Source organism: Idiotropiscis lumnitzeri, chromosome 7 (assembly GCF_059441095.1).
Source record: "Idiotropiscis lumnitzeri isolate Australia: NSW breed Sydney's pygmy pipehorse chromosome 7, RoL_Ilum_1.0, whole genome shotgun sequence".
Taxonomy (NCBI): Eukaryota; Metazoa; Chordata; class Actinopteri; order Syngnathiformes; family Syngnathidae; genus Idiotropiscis; species Idiotropiscis lumnitzeri.
In genome coordinates this window covers 17,146,617-17,148,914 of record NC_142397.1, presented here as the reverse complement: position 1 = coordinate 17,148,914, position 2,298 = coordinate 17,146,617, and the positions used below count along the sequence as shown (strand labels likewise).

The 2,298-nt window shown below is 47.7% G+C and overlaps 1 protein-coding gene across 1 annotated transcript; it reads left to right on the top strand.

The window, feature by feature from the left end:
* Positions 1-362: 362 nt before the first annotated feature.
* foxl2a (forkhead box L2a) lies at positions 363-2,298 on the top strand. The gene has a single exon (XM_088300802.1). The coding sequence runs from the start codon at positions 593-595 to the stop codon at positions 1,505-1,507; it is 915 nt and encodes a 304-aa protein (XP_088156928.1). The 5' UTR covers positions 363-592; the 3' UTR covers positions 1,508-2,298.

Here is a 2,298-nt window from a genome sequence, read left to right as displayed (position 1 = left end):
TTAGTGTGTGGGTTTGAGAATAAATAATAATTGCTATTTGCATGCAGTAGTTAATAATAATAATAATAATAATAATGGTAATTATAGCAATAATAATAATAATAATAATAATACAGTCAGTATCATAGGCATGTTGAGTTTTGAGGCTTTTTGTGTGTTCCTTTTTTTATGCTTTCAAAAATGTATGCGCTTGCTAACTAAACTAAAATGACTTGTGAAGTAGGTGTTGCAGTAACGTATTATTGAATTGATGTGAAAGTGGAGGCGGAAACTCTCAAGTGCACAAATCACGAGGCACTACGTCGTTTCGTGCGCGAATGCAGCCTGAGTGTGGACGTGGGGAAAAAACGAGGAAAGGGTTGGGCTTACCGAGTCACACATCACAACTTGAGTTGCGCGTTGGTCATAAACCGATTTGGTGGAGAAAAAAGAGCGAAGTAGGTCCTCATGTGTGGCCACCTACAGAGCCGCAAAAGAAAGACTTCCCCGTGCGCCCATTGCTGCTGTGTCCACGCATCACCACGGAAGCATCCGGAGACAAGCACGTTGGCTTTTGTGCTTTTGGACTGGACCGGTTTGGTTTCGCTGGGAAATGATGGCCACTTACCCAAACCAGGACGACGACGCAATGACATTGATGATCCACGATAGCAACACCGCGAAGGACACAGAGCGGCCCAAAGAGGAGCCGGTTCAGGAAAAAGTCGCGGAGAAACCGGATCCGTCCCAGAAGCCTCCATACTCCTATGTGGCCCTCATTGCCATGGCCATCCGGGAAAGCTCCGAGAAGCGTCTCACTCTGTCTGGTATTTACCAGTACATCATCAGTAAGTTTCCATTCTATGAGAAAAACAAAAAGGGCTGGCAGAACAGCATCCGGCACAACCTGAGCCTCAACGAGTGCTTCATCAAGGTTCCGCGGGAGGGTGGTGGAGAAAGGAAGGGCAACTACTGGACACTTGACCCGGCTTGCGAGGACATGTTCGAGAAGGGCAACTACCGGAGGCGCCGCCGAATGAAGCGACCCTTCAGGCCGCCGCCGACGCACTTCCAGCCAGGCAAGTCCTTGTTCGGAGGGGACGGTTACGGCTACCTGTCGCCACCTAAGTACCTGCAGTCCAGCTTCATGAATAACTCGTGGTCGCTGGGCCAGCCTCCCACCCCGATGCCCTACACGTCCTGTCAGATGGCCAGCGGCAACGTGAGCCCGGTCAAGGCTCTGTCCGCCCCCGCCTCCTACAACCCCTACTCGCGCGTGCAGAGCATGGCGCTCCCGGGTATGGTGAACTCTTACAACGGCATGAGCCACCATCACCACCCGGCCCACCCGCACCACTCTCAGCAGCTGAGCCCCGCCACCGCCGCACCGCCCCCGGTCACATCCAGCAACGGAGCCGGGCTGCCGTTCGCTTGCTCCCGCCAGCCCGCGGAGCTGTCCATGATGCACTGCTCGTACTGGGAACACGAGAGCAAACACTCAGCTTTACACACGAGGATTGATATCTAAATGTGACCCGTGTGCACATAAGAACTCTTCAAGAGATATTTTGTTGTCGTTTCCTGTGATTTTGATTTCGATGTTTTTTGGGACACCGTGTTTGGTTGCAGCCAATGGAGGTGCCGATGTTGAGAAACCGGAGTTCGAGTGTAAACGGGGTCACCAGGGCGCATCAGGTAGCGCAGCATTTGTAATTGGACTGCCTGTTAATGACTTTGTTGAGTCCAACTCTTTTACATTTCCACCGAGAAATGATTACGGAACTGTGACAATGCATGCCGACTCCTCGACTTACGCACGGCTTGACCAAAATCCAAGCTAAAATAGAATTGAATCTCAACTTCAGCCTTTCAAATACTTTGACTGAGCCAGCCTTTCGTGGTTGGAAATCTTTAGTTTAAAAAAAAATATCCTTCGTCACTACAATTCAGGGTGTTCCTTCTTTTCTGTCCAACACGCACACGAATTCTACTCTTGCACACGCAAACACGAACACGCACACACACATTCATTTCCAATAACACCAAATAGGCCAGGACCAGGTTTTGCATTATGTTTTTTTTTTAATAAACGTGATACTGTATATTGTTTCATTCATCTTGGGGCCATGTTTAATTTTAATTAGCACTTTTCCATATTTTCTAGATTTGTGAATTTCTTAATAAACATGCATTTGATAAAATATTTCAGTGTTCATGAAGCAATCTCTTTGAAATATTAGGCAATGGCAGCTACCGTTGATGAATGGATGAGCGAAATATGATCTTTACAAATGCAAAAGAATTAAAAGAAAAAAATCA